The sequence below is a fragment of the Oncorhynchus gorbuscha genome, linkage group LG15 (assembly GCF_021184085.1).
Source record: "Oncorhynchus gorbuscha isolate QuinsamMale2020 ecotype Even-year linkage group LG15, OgorEven_v1.0, whole genome shotgun sequence".
Lineage (NCBI taxonomy): Eukaryota > Metazoa > Chordata > Actinopteri > Salmoniformes > Salmonidae > Oncorhynchus > Oncorhynchus gorbuscha.
Genome location: NC_060187.1, coordinates 52,514,358 through 52,533,519, shown reverse-complemented (window position 1 = coordinate 52,533,519; position 19,162 = coordinate 52,514,358). Strand labels below are relative to the sequence as shown.

Here is a 19,162-nt window from a genome sequence, read left to right as displayed (position 1 = left end):
GATGCAATCTGGTTGGAGGCAGGGCAGTGGTTGATTATGTCCATGCCTCAGCCTATACTGTTTTAAAAGTTTGGTTTGTTCTGTTTGTTTGTTGAGTAAAATGGTGCTGGAAGAAATGGCAGCAGTTGGCGCCCAACCAATTGTGCTATTATGTGTTTGTTTTGCGTTATTTGTAACTTATTTTGTACGTAATGTTTCTGCAACCGTATCTTACGGTAAAAAATACCTTCTGTATATAACTCACCTCACTGCAATCACTCACCTTGGATTAATTATTTTTTCTTCAACAAGCAGGAAGCACAGGACATTCTCCAAACACCTGACACGGCCAACATCCCCATTATTTGCAAGAGGAGGAGACGCAGGTATTGTTACGTTCTGACCTTATTTTATTATGTCTTTGTTTTAGTATGGTCAGGGTGTGAGTTGGGTGGGTTGTCTATGTTCCTTTTTCTATGTTTTGGGATTTCTGTGTTTGGCCTGGTATGGTTCTCAATCAGAGGCAGCTGTTTATCGTTGTCCCTGATTGAGAACCAAATTTAGGTAGCCTGGTTTCACTTTTGAGTTGTGGGTGATTATTTTCCGTGTTAGTGTTTGTTATCACACAGGACCGTTTCGTTTGTTTCACTTTGTTATTTTCTATTTCTGTAGTGTTCAGTTTGTCTTATTAAAATGGACACTTACCACCCTGCAAATTGGTCCGACCTCTCTTACTCCTCATCAGAGGAAGATGACGAATGTTACAGATTAACCCACCACCAAAGGACCAAGCAGCGTGGTAACGGGCAGCTGCAGCAGCAGCGATCTCCAGACTCCTGGACATGGGAGGAGATCTTCAAAAAGTTTTCCTGGTGATACCGTCACCTGGAACTCAAGCCTAACCTAGTCCTGACAGGCAGCGCAGACATAATCCTCCAATGATGGAATGGTTTTCATACAGAACTGGTGGAACCATTGTGGGCAGCGGTCACAACCAATCTGAAACTTATGATGAAAAATTTTAATATATTTAAAACTTTTCACACTTATATTGTGACACCTAAAATATTAGGACTGATAGAGCTATAGTTTTCAAAAGTGTTTCAAATAGTTCTCAAGAGCAATCACCAACTATTAAAAAAACACAGAAGCATCTGCATATTTTTTCATAAGAAGTATCAGAATATAATAGCCAGTTTAATTTAGATAAGAGGACGTTAGATTTATAATTAGCCATTGTCTATGTCAGCGGATATCCCTGGCCAATAAAATATTTTTGAGATTGCATCTCTTGTTTTTTTTGTCCACAATGATCCCCAATACTGCTCTCATGGAACTCAATAAAGATGTTTTTGGCCTCCTCAGCACCACATACTACCTTTGTCCGGAAGGCATGGGAGGTGTCTTTGTAGCTGCTGTAGTATAACTCACCAGCTATGAGGTAAAGACAAAAGTATTCAGTGGATACGTTATTAAACATAATAAAAGTATTCATTAAGAATACTTGGAACAATTGAGTAAAATTGTATTTATTCCACTCATTAATTGTATTAAACGTTTGATAAGGTAAGACTGCAAAATTCAACAAGTTGGCCTACTTACTTCAAACCTCTACTGTTGATTATAAGACAAAATGGCCAAGTTATCATCCACCATCTGAAAACCTGAGCCATACTACTATATTTTGATAAAAGGATCATCTGTGAAACTATGACATTTAGATAAATCATTCAGGCGATTGGATTTGATAGTAAGCTATTTTATCATATGCAAACGATGCATTATTAATCCCAATGTTAAATTAAATTATCGTAGTTTAACACTAGTAGATCTTACCTTGATATCAAAAAAATGTTTTGTAAACTACAAATGAACACAACAACATCAACCTGACACAAGATATTACTAGAAAAAGGTTGGTCTCTGAGGAAGATTGAAGGCATAGGGTGTAAACGACGAGACTTGGTCTCGCAAACAACTAAACTTGGCTTGGTGTCATAACGGTTTCGAATTGCTATAAGATGATATAATAAATATTATAGTCATGGAGGTAGATAATATAATGGTTTGATAGTTTTAGACGAAATTAATAATGGAATAATCAACAGATAAAGTGTACTTGTAAGTCTCGCCTCACCTTCCACAACAAAATGAATGGCCTTTTTTCGAAAACTTTTTTTTCATCCTTGGTCAAGCCCACGGGAAAGCCACCATTGCTTTTGTAATTGACACAGTTATTATAGGTTGCAGGATCCATTCTTCTGAAAACATATGTTTCGAAATTAAATCAATCACCTGTGTTGTAATAATCTGCAATGTTATGACATTTATGCAAGTTGTGTACTTTGGATAAGCACTTCAATTAAGCACTTGTTGTTGCTTTACTGATAGGTCAAATGCAAATTAGTTGTATCGCGTAGGGTAGGTAGGCCTGACGTCTCCCATGATATGCTGTGACACTGAAAAAATAATATAAAGTACTCTTCAGTATAAAAGCCATTAACACTAAAATGAAGCACTCTTTCACAAAAAAAAGAGGCTTTAGCAACGCACAGAAAAACAACCACATTTATATATTTTTGGGGAAAACACATGGTGACATATGTAAATACAAACTTATCATTACAATCTTTATAATCCACAACTGTGATACTGATAATATACAGTGTGTTGTTCATAGCAGTGTAGCCATATCATCTTACAGTCAGAAGAACTATAGTCATAAGAGTGTGTCTGTATGTGTATGAGGTTGCATGGATTTTGGACAAGCCACAGTGATGGAAAATAAATCAGTTCATTCTGTGTTTATTGTATATCATGATATCTGTGAGGCAAGACAATACCATATCTTATGATTAAAAAGACAAACCAAACCTGTTGTATCATTTGAGGTTAACTAAATTTAGAAATAAGGACAGGGGAGAATAAAGAGGATCAGGGGAGAATCAATGTAACTTTAGCGAATCGAAGTTATCAATTTGTACAGTATATGCTGAAACCATGAATATATGTTATGTTAGATGTCATATTACATGATGGAATCTACCATATTCTAAAATGTAACTTATACAGTATATTATATTCAATATGATGAGTAGAAAACTGCTACCTAACCTGTTCACTGCTAGAGTAAAAGGACAACAAACATGTTTTTATTATAATGTATTCTTAGTACAAAAGTAAATCAGTATCAAAGTGTTTTTGAATAGGTGGTTATTGAATCACCATTTACAAACAACAAGGGACTTTGCAGTTATGAAGCCTGCAGCTCAACTTATTCAACCAATTAGGCAACAGTACACAGCAAAGTATTGGTAATTATCCACTGAATCCTAAAAGAGAAGACAACTTCAAGAATGACACAATTGTAGATCACAGAGAAAGATCCCCCCCCCCCCTTCCAATCTCCTTAATTGTGTGGCTAGAGTCAAATACTTTCTGTGGCACACATAAGAGTTAAATACTTTCTATAGAACAAACTTCACATCAGGATAGGCAACAACAATTAATAATGAATGTATGTGTGTTATATTAAACATAGAGGAGGGAGTAAAATGTAGGCAACCAATAAACATTTCAGAACAACTACTCTTCGAATAACACATGGGAGAGATGACGAATTTTGGCAAAGATATTTATTTATAGACTTGAAACAAATAGCCAAACCGAAAACTGCAGACATTACTAGTGCCTCCACCGCGAACAAACCGACATAAAAAAAATAAACGCAGCCTAACGTGATCAGAAATCACAACTAGCAAGCAAGTCGCTGCAATGAAGAATTGAGTGCGCGCGCGTTCACGCGATGGGGGGATTCTGGCACGGGGGAGCTTAACCGCACAACACCGGAACCCTCGCCAGACCTCGCCTGCGTTCCCGAAAGTCCTCGCGATGTTGCGCCAGTGGGTTTAGAAGAATGAGTGATAGGGTTAGAAAGCTCGATAGCGTAACTATTTATGTTGATGATGTCTCATGCTTTTGTTTTCATTCCAGCTGAGAACCTCGATACATTAGGGTCCGTTCGTAAATGCACAGCGTTTCGCTCCCAGAGCGCACACTGGACGCCCTGGCCAAGAAGTAGGGTTGATCTGAGCGTTCTGACCTCACAATGGCAGTCAAGCGCCCAAGCTCACTGGCTAAAGTTGACTAGTTTGCTAGCCACTTCTAGACACAAATGAGAACACCTCACTGATCATTTTAATCGCCCTATCAGAGCTAGTTAGGCTGTTTTCATGCTATCAATAGCGTTAGTGACTATCTGTGCTGCTAGCAACATTTGATTTCATTTTTTTTGCAAACCTTTATTGACACCTGTCATATTCAACGGTGTTACGCGTTCGTAAATTCATCAGGTATTCTGCTCTCTGGCATACTCAAATGAGAGAGTTTTGACATCGGAGTAGATAGAGAACATTAATTTACGATTGCACCCTAAATCGACATTATTGATTGGACGATTAGGACCAATTGGAGTAGAGCACGAGATGTGACGAGTTGACTTTAGTGCTTCGTTCCTTTTCGTTGCGCTTTTGGTGCTGAGGAAGGCAGTGAAGAAGGCGCGACCACACCACTTTGTAAGCATTTGAAGGTAGGTAAAATAACGCTTTTAACGGGAATCATTGGAGATATATTGATGGCAGTCATTACGCGTTCAGTGATGTTTGCCATTTTTGGTGTAAGTAACTTAGTTATCATTACAAATGTATGGTAATTGAGAATCATATAATGTAAGCTAGCTGCCCTGAACAGCTGCTATAGCTAGCTAACGAGCCCTAAGCTAACTTTAGCACACTGCTCGGTTTTATTTTTGGTCACAAGTTTTTGGATTTTTTCTAAGTTCCACGTTACACAATTTTTAAAAATTATACAATACATTATTGTATTAATCTTAAACGTAAACATTTGGGCGGGTTTTGCTACCCAGCGCATTACTCTGGTGATGGAGACTAGGTGGGTGTGATCACACTCGTCTGCGCTTTTTCCCAATTCCTATGTCGTCAGTCGACGATTAAACATTGACTTTCGACCCCACTAAGGACACATTGCTGTGCTTTAACTTACATGTGAAGAGGGGCTTCAGTCCGCCAACTGTTAAGATAGCTAGCTAATTTATTCAGGTTGTTAGCCAGTGTCTGTGCCCCTGCTGAGCTGACAGTGCAGCCGAGTCCATTGTCTCCTCAGCACCAGTTTGCTATTCGTGCATTTGAAGGTGGGTTGAGATGGATATCAGTGTCGGTGGCATTTGTCTAGCTATGTCAAGTTAATGTGTGATATTGTATAATCTTTAATACTGTAATGATTCCTAATTGTGTAGTATTTGTTTTTGTTTTATGAAATTGAAATCTGTCATGCTGTCATCGACATGAATAGGTTGCGATTACTGTTGGTCGTTTGTATTCAGCCTTTGCTAGTGTTGGTTTCTTGTTTTGAACGTAGGCACGCCTCGACCTTTAGCTAGGAATTGGCTTTAACTCAATAATAGCAATGATTGAATTTGAATGCTCTTCAATCTGACTGGCAATTCAGACCACACCTCGCTAAGTTCATATTGTTCTCTGACCTGTATTCACAATGGTGCTTTATTGTCTTTGTGCAATAGTCAAATCCAATGTTGAGCAAGAAAACGTTACCTGCTGACATGTTATTGCCATGCCAATGGCAAGGTAGAAGAAATTATATTTTAGTAAGCTTCATTTATGCTCTGGTATTTGTTCCTGATTAACAAGGATGGGGAGGACTTAATTTCCACGCCCTTTTTGTCTCCATTGAAATAGACTATTTTTTACATTTGCCAGCTCTTGTTTTGAACAGGTGCAGTAAGGCTACTTTGAAACCTATTCTCAATCATTTGTTGTATCACGTCCATTCATGCTATATGTCTAACATTAATATAAGTGATCCATCTCCAACGGTCATTTTATAGACAGCAATAACCTCAATTGAATTCTTACTTGGCACATATCAATGGCTCTCCACCTTCAGAATCAATAGTTGTCATTGCTTTTTTCAATCCGTGTTTCTGTTCATTTCTGATTAGCGCATGGATGCATCTTTGATGTATTGTCTTTCTGTCATTAAACCTATGGCTTTGTCTGTATTTTTCCTCCCAGGCATAGCAACCCTCAGTACTCTGCTGAAATGGCATCCTCTGGAGGTAAGTGTTAACATGACAGGCCTTTATTACACTATTACAATGAGCTCCAACAATATTGGGACAGTTACACATTTTTTGTTTTTGTTTAGTGCCCAATAGAAATTAATGGTAAATTTTGGAGTCACTTTTATGCAATCAGCTACACTATTGTATTGTTTATCAGTTTGATACATACTTGTATCAACATTGTTGGATTCACTATTTTCACAGAGATCCTGGTCAAGGAGTTGGACAAACGTGCTTCAGGTCAAGCATTTGAGGTAATCTTGGCCCCCGATGCCAAGGGTGAAATCCCCCTACCTCCCCCGAAGGAGAAGAAGGAGATGTCCCTGGAGGAGATTCAAAAGAAACTGGAGGCTGCAGAGGAGAGACGCAAGGTACCTAGTCAGATATACACAAATAAGTATCAGGAAATGGAGCCGCATCCACATTACAGGTTTAGTTCATTTATATTTTATTATTTTCTAGCACAGGTTTGGTCCTACTAGCCTACCACTAACTTACTGTGTGACTTTGATTTTCTAATTTGATCAGAGTCATGAGGCAGAGGTGCTGAAGCACTTAGCTGAGAAGAGAGAGCACGAGAAGGAAGTTCTGAAGAAAGCCATGGAAGAGAACAACAACTTCAGCAAGACGGCAGAGGAGAAGCTCAATCAGAAAATGGAAGCCAACAAAGAGAATCGCACGGCACGAATGGCAGCACTCAATGAGAAATTCAAGGAGAAGGTTGGCCTGCCATTTTTCTCAGTCATCTTGACATCATTTTCTGCAATCCTGAACTTAAGAGAGAATTTCAAATTGAAAGGCCCAGGTTATGGAAATGGGATGTAGGTTGAAATTCCATGTACACTGTTCAAAGTTATACTTAACTAATCAGGATAACTTATGTGATTTTCATGTTTTTATTCATTCTAGGATAAGAAGCTTGAGGAGGTACGAAAGGCAAAGGAAACAAAACCAGAGGGGGAGAACTGATTTTCTTTTGTAATAATAAAAAAAAAACTTGTGCAAAGATATCTTTTTGTTCTGTTCAATGACAGTATTATATTTGTCATTGTTATTCACCCTGTTTGGATTTGTTAGGCTGTCCATTGTTGCTTTTGTTGTGGATGTGTAAGTATTTCTTCCCCCACCTCTGGTAGATTTGTGTATTGCAGTTTATGACCTTTGAAATAAGCAGCGTTTTTACCTATAAGGAAGCATGCCACTGCTACGCATTGGTCCTTATCATTGTGAATTGCATAATAAAAGTAAATCCTTGTACCTTGTAAAACTGCGTTTATCTGATCTTAATAAAGTTGCAATTGTTCTTTAAAACCTCTAAAAGTCTTAGCCGCTATGGGGGGGGGTACTAAGCTAACATTTTTTTTATTTTTTAAAGATGGTCATACCATGGATTATTTAGCCTATTTGATTTTGATTTAATAATATTTAATTTGTCCTTTACTACTATATAGCCCATAGAAACGCATTGAATAACACATTCATAAATGGCATTCAAAAATGATTAAAAAATGAATCACAAGGAATAAGGTTTTGAAGTGTCTGTTCTATATCTAGGAGATATAAGAAAGCTCAGGAAATATATGTATTAACACATTTAATCCCTTATTTTTGTTGTCATAAAACAACCTCCATACTTCTATTCGTTTGTATGGGTTACCTTCAGACAAGTCCCGGAGGGGGGGGGGGGGGGGGGCGTAGAGCAAAATGGAGAACACCATCGTGTACGTGAGTCTTCCTTTTTCATAGAGTGGTCATAATAGTTTGTAGGCGCTACATAAGTTTTTGTGAGTAGACTGATTTTTGAGATGTCTCTTGATCTGATGAACACCGCTGTAGCTGAGCCACCTTCCACCGCAGCTGCAGAAGGCCTACAGGCGGATGTGGTGGATTTAAACGCAGCCCATGCAACAAAAAAACTGATCTCTATTTTAAACTGAAGGATTTTGATGGGGATTTTTATTATTATGTTACTTAGCCAATAGACTCCTTAAGGATTACTAATGGTCTTCATTTACTTGTGGCTTTTGGGCTGCAGACATTTACTTACACACCTTCTGTATTGGTGCACACAGAGACTACACTTAGTAATTCCATTTTGGTAATTCTCATTTCGTCATGAAAATGTGATGGTCATTTTCAAATGGATCACACAACATAGTAGATGCAGCATAGTGGATGAATAGTGTAATTATATCACCCTCAGAATTTCAATTATGTTATCTTCATCTTTTACCTAAAGATTGGATAGAGTTAATTGCCATGTTTGTTTACTCATCATAATTTTTATCTAGATGTTCTTGTTATTCATTCCATCTATGTTGTGATATAAGGTCTTGATAGTGGTACTGGTAAATATAACGAACTGCTACAGTAAAAAAAGGCAAATCATTCCTTTGACTACTGACACCGAGTGGTAATAGCGCAAAGCTATAATGTAGAGCAACAGTAGTTGGAAGATGAAATTAAGATTTCTCTTTCACACATTTTGGCACTGTATAGACTGTCTTTTGGGCATATGAGTAATATTGTTTTATCATTATAAACAATGAAATTAACATAATGTGTTTTGTTGAATTGTTTCACTGATCAAGTGTTCAAATGCCATATTCTATTGGAACTGGGAGGTTTGCCGTTCAGGCCTAAAATTTGGTTGAATTGGTGCCTACGGTTACAGAGTGCTGGTATGTAGTAAGCCTACTGATTGTATGGCCACAGATGGTCCCTCCGCAATGCCAGCATGGTGACGAACAGTGCCTCTTCAACCTTAGGAGGCTGAATACATTTTATTTAGAGAAGTCTGTGGTCAGCCTAAATTCTTGGACATCATGTTCTGGTCCCTTTATAGTTAACCTACCTCACCTCTATAGCACCTCTATATAAGCTATGTTCACAATCATTTGTCATGCTAATCGTTAATGTTATAGTAAGGAGGTATCGGCAGATGTGATAAACAGCATATATTACTGTATAAGTCCTTCCAAGCAACAAAAGACATTTGAATATTTCCCCCATCTCATCTGTGCTTCAACAAGTATGAGACCTGCACTTTGAGCAAGTTCTAAAATAAGCCATACATTTCTAGAGTAATAAAAAAAGCAACGAGGATGAGGTACTGTACCATTCATCAACAAGGGTCCCCTCCGACGGGAAATGTACATGATACAAATGTGTGGAAATACAATAATTACACAATTGGTACACAAATAGATTTTTAACACACTAAATACGCTTTCTACCCTATCTTTGCTTAAACAAACACCTGAAAAGTTAGTTTGGAGTGCATTTTTTGTTCCTAAATACATTTGAAATGTATTGGAAACAGGTTACCAAGTCACATACCAAGCATGAAACATGTTGAAATTGCAAACAGAATGTGTTAATCTTGTGTGAAATTTCTGGTCGGGCTCTTGCCTATATTGTTTTAGAGACACCTGTTAAGTCTGAGAAAGATATCCACCATATGACAGTAGGCTGTGCACATCTATGTGCACTTTATGTAATTGTACAATAACGTTTTTGTATTGTACAATACCATCCACATAAAGAGGTCTCAGCAGGTGGTATTGTCAGCCTTCACAGAAGGGGAGACAGCTGAGACACCTCTGCGAATTGTTTTGAAGGTCTGGGCTGGGTCTGACTGAGTATATACAATGCAAGCCTTTCACAGATGCATCCACAGTGTTTCATACAAAGACACATTGTCAATGGTACCCACAACGTGGGAGGAGGGGAAATGTGAGCCTTTATACAGTGACTGGACTAAGGAGCGATTCAAAAAATTTGCCTGACTTGATATACAAATTAGTTTCAGTTTACTGTGAACCATATTGGTGGTAAACGAACAATAGGTCTCTCATCAAGAGCCAAACTTGTGTTGAGTTCGTCATTGCACATGTGGGCTAACTTCTGAGTTTTAAGTTTCCATTGCAAAGCTACTGTGGGCCTATATCTATTGGTTTAGCACTCTGGTAGACACCCACATTTAAAGTCACATCATGAATGGATTAGAATGAAATGACACTGTAATAAATACCAACAACAAAGTGTCAATGCCAAAGCCTATTATTGTTTTAAGAGGGGAACCAAACAGCTGCTAACAGCTGATAGTGATCTAGCTTTGCTAAAAGGAAATAGCAAAGTAATTGTACCAATAAATATAGTCCTACACACACACACACACACACACACACACACACACACACACACACACACACACACACACACACACACACACACACACACACACACACACACACACACACACACACACACACACACACACACACACACACACACACACACAGCTCTCCAAAATACTTTCAAATCAGTAAGACAAATACATAATTTATGGTGAATGGGTGATTCTTCATTTTCAGAGCACACACTGCATTTCATTCCCTGACAGTGTGCAATCAGTCAAATAAGACCTACGCTATTGGTGAGAATCGGATGAAAACACAGGAACAAAACATCATATCTGACTGCTGATTGGTTAGAACATCTGCTTGTCAATGGCTCGTGGCTCTTTGACTACCGATTGCGCCTTGATAAAAATCAGACGGGCGCTCCACCCGCACAAGAATAATCATACTTTAGTAATTTTATTGATCAAACAATGTTATTTATATTTGATGTATTAATGAATAATCCAAATGATTCACTATTCAAGGATTTGCACTGATACTGCGTTTGCCTTCTTCAGGTAGGTTTATTTCTTATTTCTTTATTTATTATGGTTTTCAGCACTATGGCCACGCCAGAATATGGTCGCATAAAATGTCAATGTGCATGCCGATAGACCATTTTAATAATGTGCATTTGTATAGAAGACTCTGTTTTAGTACATCTCGTATAACATGTAATAGAGCAGCTGTCAGAATGGGAAATTGAAGTCTATTCTGTATGCAGTTTACCCCTCCCTGATCATATGTCGGCTTAATTCTGTCTTTTTACAGAAATACCCAATTTGTGTTCATATTAGGCTACGTCGATAATTAGGATAACATATTGATCAGTCGTTTCCATGCAATTATCGATTGTTAGCTAGTAGGCTAAAATAGGCCTCATTGTTGGATGTCTTGAACAAAAAATGTACATTAGAATACCATTCTATAGTCTCAAAGCTTCTGGATTCGTTTATACTCGAGGAATTTTTCAGCCATGAATATTTTAAGACAGCTAGGCATGCAACCAATGTACAAATCTGAGGGTGGAGACCGGCAGGATGGGGAATATGTTACATAATTCTCTTCCCATTCAACGATTGCTCTATGATACCATTTTTCCTTAGCACTCAGTAATTTACGTGGTCTCCTCTTGTCTCCTTAACCTTTTCCATGCCTGCATGGTCATGGAAGGACAAGGGCAATACAATTCTCAGTAGAATAGGCATTCTTTCGCTTGCTCTGCTCTTTGTAGATGCATGCAAATGAAGTAACAAGAGGGAGTTTGAGGAAGCTGTTTAATTTACTGAAGGCTATTAATATGCACCCCGTGTGTAGGCCTAGGCTACAGCATTTACATATTTGCACTGCTGACACTGAAAATAAATAATACATAAGAAAATACAGTACATAAGTAGCCTAAAATACTTATGTTATTTCAGATTTTAGACAATAGACATAGACAAAAGACAATAGACAACATAACATTTCACAGATATATATCCACTAAACTAGACATTACCTTGGCTGGGACTTAATGCCCAACCTTCAACATAAAAAAAGACAAAAACACCAACACAGACATACAGTTCAAATTAAAAGTTTGGACAGACCTACTCATTGATGGGTTTTTCTTTATTTTTACTATTTTCTACATTGTATAATAATAGTGAAGACATCACACCTATGAAATAACACATGGAATAATATAATAATAATATATGCCATTTAGCAGACGCTTTTATCCAAAGCGACTTACAGTCATGTGTGCATACATTCTACGTATGGGTGGTCCCGGGGATCAAACCCACTACCCTGGCGTTACAAGCGCCATGCTCTACCAACTGAGCTACACAGGAATCATGTAGTAACCAAAAAAAGTGTTAAAGAAATCAAAATATTTTGTATATTTTATATTCTTCGAAGTAGCCACCTTTTGCCTTGATGAAAGCTTTGCACACTCTTGGCATTCTCTCAGTATTGGCAATCTCTCAATCCCCTATACTACGTTATTACAAAAAAAGGTTTGCAATTCTCTAGTACAGCCAATATTGAAGACTTTTAAATGCTTCTCAAAGATGCCCTCTGGTGGTCAAACTAGCACTAACTAGAATTAGCAACAATGGTTGACAATTAAATAAAGTGCCCTAGATTCTGCAGCAGCCAGCAAGGTGTGCTGCAGTATGACGTAACTTTTACAGGAAGAACCACTGTAGGAAGGAGAGGAGATTTTGGTAATTTCGTCCCCACCTGTCCACTAAAAGACCAGGCTCACCGGTAGGAGCGAGTACTCTGGTGGGAGAACGTTTCCTCTCCCCTTACTCCCATCCCTTTTCATGCCATGTTGCTGTGGGAGAACCAGTCGAAATCTCCCCGGGTATTCATGGATGCTACCCTGGCATCCGAGCTGGATATCCCTACAGTCCCTCTCCATTCCCATGGATATTAGAGCACTGGATAGGCGCTCTATAGGCCCGGTCACCCACAATACTACCCCCATCAACCTACTCGTGTCAGGGAACCACAGCGAGACGATGCAGTTCCTGCTCATTAAGTCTCCTCAGATTCCCGTGGTATTGGGATTCTCCTCGCCCGTTCTGCTATCCCCAGTTCCCAAAGTCAGTGCAGCCTGCCCCAGGACATCTTCCTGGGGGCTCGGAAGTTGCCCCGGATCTCTCCGCCATTCCCCATTCCAGGACCTCCGGGAGGTGTTCAGTAAGGCCCGGGCCACTTCGCTTCCGCAGCACTGACCATATGACTGCAGGATTGACCTTCTCCCATGCACCACTCTGCCCCGGGGACGACTGTTCTCTCTGCGGATCTGGAGACCAAGGCTATGGAGACCTACATTGAGGACTCCCTAGCTGCAGGGTTCATCCGTCCTTCTGTCTCCCCCGCCGGAGCAAGGGTCTACTTTGTAGAGAAGACGGACAAAACCATGTGCCCGTGCATCGACTACCGTGGTCTCAACGACATCATGGTGAAGAACCGCTATCTCCTCGGCCTTCGACCCGCTCCAGGGGGCCACTGTGTTCTCCATGCTAGACCTACGGAATGCCCACCACCTGGTGCGGATACGGGAAGGGGACGAGTGGAAGACTGCCTTCAACACGGCCGGCAGTCACTATAAGTATCTGGTCATGCCATTCGGCCATACCAACGCCCCTACTGTGCTCCAGGCTCTGGTTAACGATGTTCTCCGCGACATGTTGAACTGGTTCGTCTTCGTCTACCTCGATAACAAACCTCTTAAACGTTCTTACAACTTTCTTACTCCGCCCATAACTGTTGGACTTTAGAACACTCCCAGAAGGAATGAATTATTGAGTCGTTTGTTTTACACTTAAGACATGACTCTACCATTGTGCTGTAGAATTTGTGTATTTTGTCTCTTGTATAATATATTCTATATATTAGTTTATACTTGATTAAGCTTACATTTTTGTTAGCTGTAATTTTGTTATTTATGCTTCAACAGTTCTTTTTAGGTCTTGGTTCCAGTATTTTATATATATTTTTCAATTAGTGTTAGTTGGATAGGCTCTCTGCAAAGTTTTGTAGGCTATATCTTACCTATCATATGAGTATCCTTTTCTGACTCAAAGAAGAAGAATCAGAATCATAAAACACGGGCCGAGATGTTAAACATCCTTTGCTTTGATGTCCAAAATATTTCAGATTGAAATTTCATGATATAAAACTTTTAAATTGCATATAATATTAAAAAGTGCACTGCTTTATATCCAATGTAGACATTATAAAGATGTGTTAAATGAAATAATCTAACAAGCTAAACTACCCCCTCCACCCATCCCCATTACTAAGCCAAAGCCAAAAAGCAAAGCATTGTAATATCATGCAACACACGATTAGGGTCTAAATCCTCTCGCTTGTTTATCAGAAATGACAGCTCATGGCCAGATAGATATTATTGACTGACTGTGAACTCATTCTCTGCCCTCATCTTCCGTCTTTAGTTTGCCATGGCGACCGTGGTGATGGAGCAGATTGGTCGCCTGTTCATCAATGCTCAACAGTTGCGTCAGATTCCTCAGCTGCTCGAGTCGGCCTTCCCTACTCTGCCCTGCACCGTGAAGGCCCATGATGTGCCCTGGGTGTTCCGTGAGCCTCACATCCTTGGAGGCTACAGGCAGCCGGAACACAGCTGGCGCTACTACTTCCTCACCCTCTTCCAGAGGCACAACGAGGCACTCAACGTTTGGACCCACCTGCTCGCCGCCTTTATCATCCTGGTCAAGTGCCAGGAGCTGTCCGAGACAGTGGATTTTCTCCGTGACCCCCATGCCCAGCCCCTGTTTATTGTCCTCCTCTCAGCCTTCACCTACCTGTCGTGCAGTGCCCTGGCCCACCTGCTCAATGCCAAGTCCGAGCTCTCCCACTACACCTTCTACTTCCTGGACTATGTGGGCGTGGCCATCTACCAGTATGGCAGCGCCCTGGCCCACTTTTACTATGCCATCGAGGAGGGCTGGCACACCCGGGTGCGAGGGATCTTCCTGCCCACCGCAGCGTTCCTAGCCTGGTTCTCGTGCTTCGGCTGCTGCTACGGCAAGTATGCCAGCCCGAGGCTGCCCAAATTTGCCCACAAGCTGTTCCAGGTGGTGCCCTCGGGCCTGGCCTACTGCCTGGACATTAGTCCCGTGCTGCACCGCATCTACAGCTGCCACCAGCAGGAGGGGGGCTGCTCCAACCAGGCTGTGGCTTACCACCGCTACCAGGTAATCTTTTTCCTGGTGAGCGCATACTTCTTTGCCTGCCCCCACCCAGAGCGCTGGCTGCCCGGGCGATGTGACTTCATTGGCCAGGGCCACCAGATCTTCCACGTGTTCCTGGTGCTGTGCACCCTGGTGCAGATCGAGGCGACACGCATAGACTACATTGACCGGAGGCCCCTCTACGAGCGTCTCCACGGCAACCTGGCCCATGATGCAGTGGCGCTCTTCATCTTCACGGCATGCTGCAGCGCACTCACTGCCTTTTACGTGCGGAAACGTGTGCAGGCGCAACTGTGCGAAAAAGAGAAGTAGGAGCTGTCAGGACAGAGGGAGAAAGGAGGATAAGGGAGAAAGACTAATCTGATTTACACTGGAAAGCTAAAAAAAGACAAGAGATTAAAGCAATTAGACTGTTCATTTTGTAAAAACAGTGACCTGCTGTTTTTTTTTTTTTTTTTTTTTTTTGTGGCCTGCCAAATGACATTTTAAACTGGCAACATTGACTGTCTTGTGATGTTGACCTTCCAGGAAGACAGAAAGATCCTGGTAGTTTCTGTCTGTCACATCAAAAGCAGTCCCTGGAACACTCCAAATAACATCTTTGCACTTAAGATGAAGGTCGGAATTGAGACTTTTTTATTGTGTTGATAATCCTATTCATTTTGCACTCTCTACTGTGAGATCACATGTCATGACCTGGCTAGCTAGTCTGAATGACTGTTTGACTACATACTGTACTGTACAGACTGACCAACACTGACCAACACCAGTCATGACCAGTCATGACTCAATAGAGGTATGCAGGAAAGAATGGAAAGAATACCCTTACCTTAAGTGGATCATCAAATAAATAATTACAATAGTTTAATAATTTCACACCAGCTTTTATTTCTTAAAAGTACAATGTGAGTTTCAAAGCTATTTGACTCCCAAGTCAAATGTTAATGCTTAAAGAAGACCAGTATTCTTTTTTTTATTCCTTGGTTATCTCATGATATTCCAGTGAGCTGCAGTCGACACCTCCAAATGCTGTCTCCCCTACTCATTCTCTCTGTTTTAGCTACCATTTTCTCTGCCCATTTTCTCCAAAGCTGGGTTTGCTCACTGATTGAGGTGCCTATACGCGCTGTCAGATATAATAGACTGGCAGTTAGACTGGGCTAGAGGCATACCGCGCATAATTTGCAAACCAAACAGAACATTTCTCCTCTAAGACACATACATTGGCCATTTTACTAACATGTGGATTGATCATGTCAAAGAACAAAGCTGGCACTCTTAGGATAGTTGGCGTAAGAAATGGATGGAACTATGTGCCCAAGATGACTATGATGTCTCTTTGTCATTGTGATAATATTCCTTTGTATTCAAAGGGATGGAACTTCAGCTTTTGCCTTTTCACACCCAATGATGTCAATGCCTTTGTGTGTATTGTTCAGTCTTTTCATGGACTTGACTTTACTCACAAAAGGGCTGTCTTAATACTTAGTATGGTGACTTACTGTTTGTACATTTGTATATGTATGGTTGGGTATGTACAGTTGAAGTCGGAAGTTTACATATTCTTAGGTTGCAGTCATTAAAACTCATTTTAAAAGACTCCACAAATTTCCTGTTAACAAACTATACATTTACATTTTAGTTTTGGCAAGTCTGTTAGGACATCTACTTTGTGCATTACGCAAGTAATTTTTCCAACAATTGTTAACAGACAGATTATTTAACTAAAATTCCCTGTATCATAATTCCAGTGGATCAGAAGTTTACATACCAAGTTGACTGTGCCTCTAAACAGCTTGGAAAATTCCAGCTGAAGCTTCTGATAGGCTAATTGACATCATTTGAGTCAATTGGAGATGTACCTGTGGATGTATTTCAAGGCCTACCTTCAAACTCAGTGTCTCTTTGCTTGACATCATGGGAAAATCAGAAGAAATCAGCCAAGACCTCAGAAAACAAATTGTAGACAAGTCTGTTTCATCCTTGGCAGCAATTTCCAAATGCCAGAAGGTACCACGTTCATCTGTACAAACAATAGTATGCAAGTATAAACACCATGGGACCACGCAGCCGTCATACCGCTCAGGAAGGAGACGCATTCTGCCTCCAGGAGATTAATGTACTGGTGTGAAACATGCAAATCATCCCCAGAACAGCAAAGGACCTTGTGAATATTCTGGATGAAACCGGTACAAAAGTATCTATATCCACAGTAAAACGAGTCCTATATCGACATAACCTGAAAGGCCGCTCAGCAAGAAAGAAGCCACTGCTCCAAAACCGCCCTAAAAAAGCCAGACTATGGTTTGCAACTGCACATGGGGACAAAGAACATGCTTTTTGGAGAAATGTCTGATGAAACAAATATAGAACGGTTTGGCCATAATGACCATCATTATGTTTGGAGGAAAAAGGTTGAAGCTGGGTTTGGGCTCAGTCAAAGTCACTGATAATGTCACCTACAAAGCTTAGGCTAACATCTAACAGGTGACGGAAAGGTTAAATCATGACTGATTTACAGGTAACTGCCAAAATAAAGGAAACACTTAAGTGAATGAGGGATACAAAGTATATTGAAAGCAGTTGCTTCCACGCAGATGTGGTTCTTGAGTTAATTAAGCAATGAACACCTCATCATACTTCAGGTCATGTATAAAAATTCCCAGTTGCCTGTTATTTTGGCTTCCATGGCTAGAAGAAGAGAGCTCTGTGACTTTGAAAGAGGAGTCTCAAAGGAGCATATGGGGTTTATTAAAGTAAGTGTGTGTGTGTGTGTGTGTGTGTGTGTGTGTGTGTGTGTGTGTGTGTGTGTGTGTGTGTGTGTGTGTGTGTGTGTGTGTGCGCGCGCATGTCAGTCACCATATCTCAACCTAATTGAACACTTAAGGAAGATTCGAGAGTGGCGCCTGAGACAGCGTTTTCCACCACCACCAACAAAACACCAGATCATGGAATTTCTCATGGAAGAATGGTGTCGCATCCCTCATATAGAGTTCCAGATACTTGTAGAATTTATGCCAAGGAGCATGGACAATGTTCTGGTGGCTCGTGCTGGCCCAACGCCCTATTAAGACACTATGTTATTTAGGCAGTTCCTTGAATTTGAATTGTTATGGTCTCACTGATAAAGGGGTTGCAATGACTAGAATAAAACCCCTAGTATCCAAACTACCACTGTAAGCGCCATTCCTAACACAAACCAACTCTGAATCAGATAACTGTTCACCTTGATACTACTGACTCTCACTATACTGCACAGAACCTAAGGCAGGGAATCTTTAAATCAGCATTGATACGGTTCTACCCAGGGTTGCAAGGTTACCATTTTTAGTCAGAAATCTTGTAGTTTTTCCTGATCTGATAACCTAACCAGATAAAACAATAGACAGTATGACGTGATTAATCTGTTGCAAAAAGGTTGAATATGGGCTCGGATGGGACCAGAGTTTTTCTTATCAGGTCACATGGTTTAAAAAAAACTCCTGAACTTGGGGGAGGGTGAAAACCATGTCAAACTGCAGCAACCTTGTACTTGTTCATATTAAAATAAAGACTAGGGAGGTTTCCTATACACAGACAAAGCAACATGATTGGACAATAAAACTCACAGGGCTGAGCTTGTTTTATGCAGGTTTGCATTGTGTAAGTCCAGCCCTATGCAACTGTAGACCGAATTACACATTTAATCACAGTCTATGTAGCTATTGTGTTTATTGATTAATACGCCCTGAATAAATACATCAAACAAACACAATGTACAAAATTACAAAACATATTAAGAAAAACAAACGTTACTCTGAACTGGCCAATGGCCCCAGAAGATCTCATTTTAGAGAGCTCTGTAAGTTGTTTCACATAAACAACTAGATGCTGTTTTCCATTGTGCCCTTAGGTTTATTACTGGTGATGGTTATAGAACTCACCATTTTGTTTTTTTTCAATCAAAAATTGGGTTGGATGTATGTAACAGATGAGCAGCATTTTCTTGTGTTTATCAACAAAGCACTCATGCAGAAACTTCCTATGTATCTTATCATCATTAATTCAATTTAGACATACAAATGATCAAACCCGGTCTCAGGCTTGGATAGCACTGGAGGCCCCTCTGGTCTCCACAGAGTTGG

At 40.2% G+C, this 19,162-nt stretch overlaps 2 protein-coding genes across 3 annotated transcripts; both read left to right on the top strand.

Annotated features, from left to right (window-relative positions):
• The first annotated feature begins 3,884 nt into the window (after positions 1-3,884).
• Positions 3,885-7,662, top strand: LOC123996540 (stathmin-like). 2 transcript variants are annotated; one of them, XM_046299950.1, is made up of 5 exons: positions 3,885-4,567; positions 6,090-6,133; positions 6,344-6,510; positions 6,668-6,859; positions 7,049-7,662. In XM_046299950.1, the coding sequence occupies exons 2-5, from the start codon at positions 6,118-6,120 to the stop codon at positions 7,106-7,108; spliced, it is 435 nt and encodes a 144-aa protein (XP_046155906.1). In that variant the 5' UTR covers positions 3,885-4,567; positions 6,090-6,117; the 3' UTR covers positions 7,109-7,662. The 2 variants fall into 2 exon arrangements, with proteins under 2 accessions (XP_046155906.1, XP_046155907.1); XM_046299951.1 differs by lacking the exon at positions 3,885-4,567 and adding an exon at positions 5,046-5,188.
• A 3,041-nt stretch (positions 7,663-10,703) lies between these two features.
• On the top strand, positions 10,704-16,635 carry LOC123997389 (membrane progestin receptor alpha-like). The gene is made up of 2 exons (XM_046301561.1): positions 10,704-10,841; positions 14,280-16,635. Exon 2 carries the CDS (start codon positions 14,286-14,288, stop codon positions 15,348-15,350), a length of 1,065 nt encoding a protein of 354 aa, XP_046157517.1. The 5' UTR covers positions 10,704-10,841; positions 14,280-14,285; the 3' UTR covers positions 15,351-16,635.
• Positions 16,636-19,162: the final 2,527 nt, after the last annotated feature.